The sequence below is a fragment of the Choloepus didactylus genome, chromosome X (assembly GCF_015220235.1).
Source record: "Choloepus didactylus isolate mChoDid1 chromosome X, mChoDid1.pri, whole genome shotgun sequence".
NCBI classification, from domain to species: domain Eukaryota; kingdom Metazoa; phylum Chordata; class Mammalia; order Pilosa; family Megalonychidae; genus Choloepus; species Choloepus didactylus.
In genome coordinates this window covers 158933581-158934705 of record NC_051334.1, presented here as the reverse complement: position 1 = coordinate 158934705, position 1125 = coordinate 158933581, and the positions used below count along the sequence as shown (strand labels likewise).

The following is a 1125-nucleotide window of genomic DNA, read 5'->3' as shown; positions in this document are numbered from 1 at the left end:
GTTGTGGGATGTTAATTCATTGCAATAGGTGCTGAGGGACCCCTTTGATATGGAAACTCCATCCTTCATGAAGCCCTATAAAATTCTCTTTTATTATTTGTTCTGATAATTTACCCCCTCTGCCTTGTATATTCTCTTTTTAGAAATTCTGTTAATTAAATTTAGAATCTCTGGATTGATCTTTGTCTCTTGTCTTTTTGCTCAGATTTTCCATCTCTTTGTCTCTTCATTCTATTTTTTGGGAAATTTCTTCAACTTAATGTTCAACCTTGTCACTGAATTTTATTTTATTTTGGAAATCACGTTTTAAATTTCCACAAGCTGCTCCTTGATCTTTAATTGGTCCTTTGTTATAGTATCTTGTATTAAGGGTAAAATATCTTGAGTCTCTCTGAGGACAATATTTAAAATTACTTTGTTCTTATTGCTGTTAAGTTCTCTTTGTTCCCTAGATTATTGCTATTTCTCTTGCGGTCTATTGGTGTTTCAGAAGTGAAATTTATTCCAAGTACATACATGCTTCCTCTTCTCTTTACCTAACAGGTGGAGGGTAGTTCAGAAAACAATAACAAATGATTTTCCAAAAATAAGATCTTGCTTGGGGTTCATAATTGTGTAGGAAATGGAAGATATATGTCACAACATTTTAGAATTTTTTTCACCTCTCCAAGACTAGTTTTTGACTCAGTTTCTCTTTCACTTAATAATAGAGAGGGTCCGTTGCTGACTAGTGGGATTTCTTGCATATTTGCGATTGAATTTTTTGTGAGAAAGGTAAGAGAAAATGGGATTGGGAAAAGAAAAGAGGTGGAGACACAAACTGGATGAGGATTTTCATACTGGGCCTCCTTTCCATAGGCCTCAGCAACCCTGTCACGGATCTGCTTGATTCTTTCGCATCAAGAAGTTGATCTCACAAGTCACTTCCATGTTGTAGATCTGCCGGCAAGTTTCATAGCTTTCTCGCTGTCGCCGGCAGCATGGCTTCTTATAGTACTGCCGTCGCTTAATATCCTCAATGAGCCCATCCATGGTAAGGATTCTGTTTAGAGTCCTGTATGCAACTTCCACGTTCCCTTCCTGTACCATCACTGTTCTGGCAATGAACTTCAGATGTTTTGCCAT

The 1125-nt window shown here is 37.2% G+C and overlaps 1 protein-coding gene across 1 annotated transcript; it reads right to left on the bottom strand.

Annotated features, from left to right (window-relative positions):
• Nucleotides 1-873: 873 nt before the first annotated feature.
• LOC119523843 (28S ribosomal protein S21, mitochondrial-like) lies at nt 874-1125 on the bottom strand. Its single transcript, XM_037822650.1, has one exon. It carries the CDS (start codon nt 1123-1125, stop codon nt 874-876), a length of 252 nt encoding a protein of 83 aa, XP_037678578.1.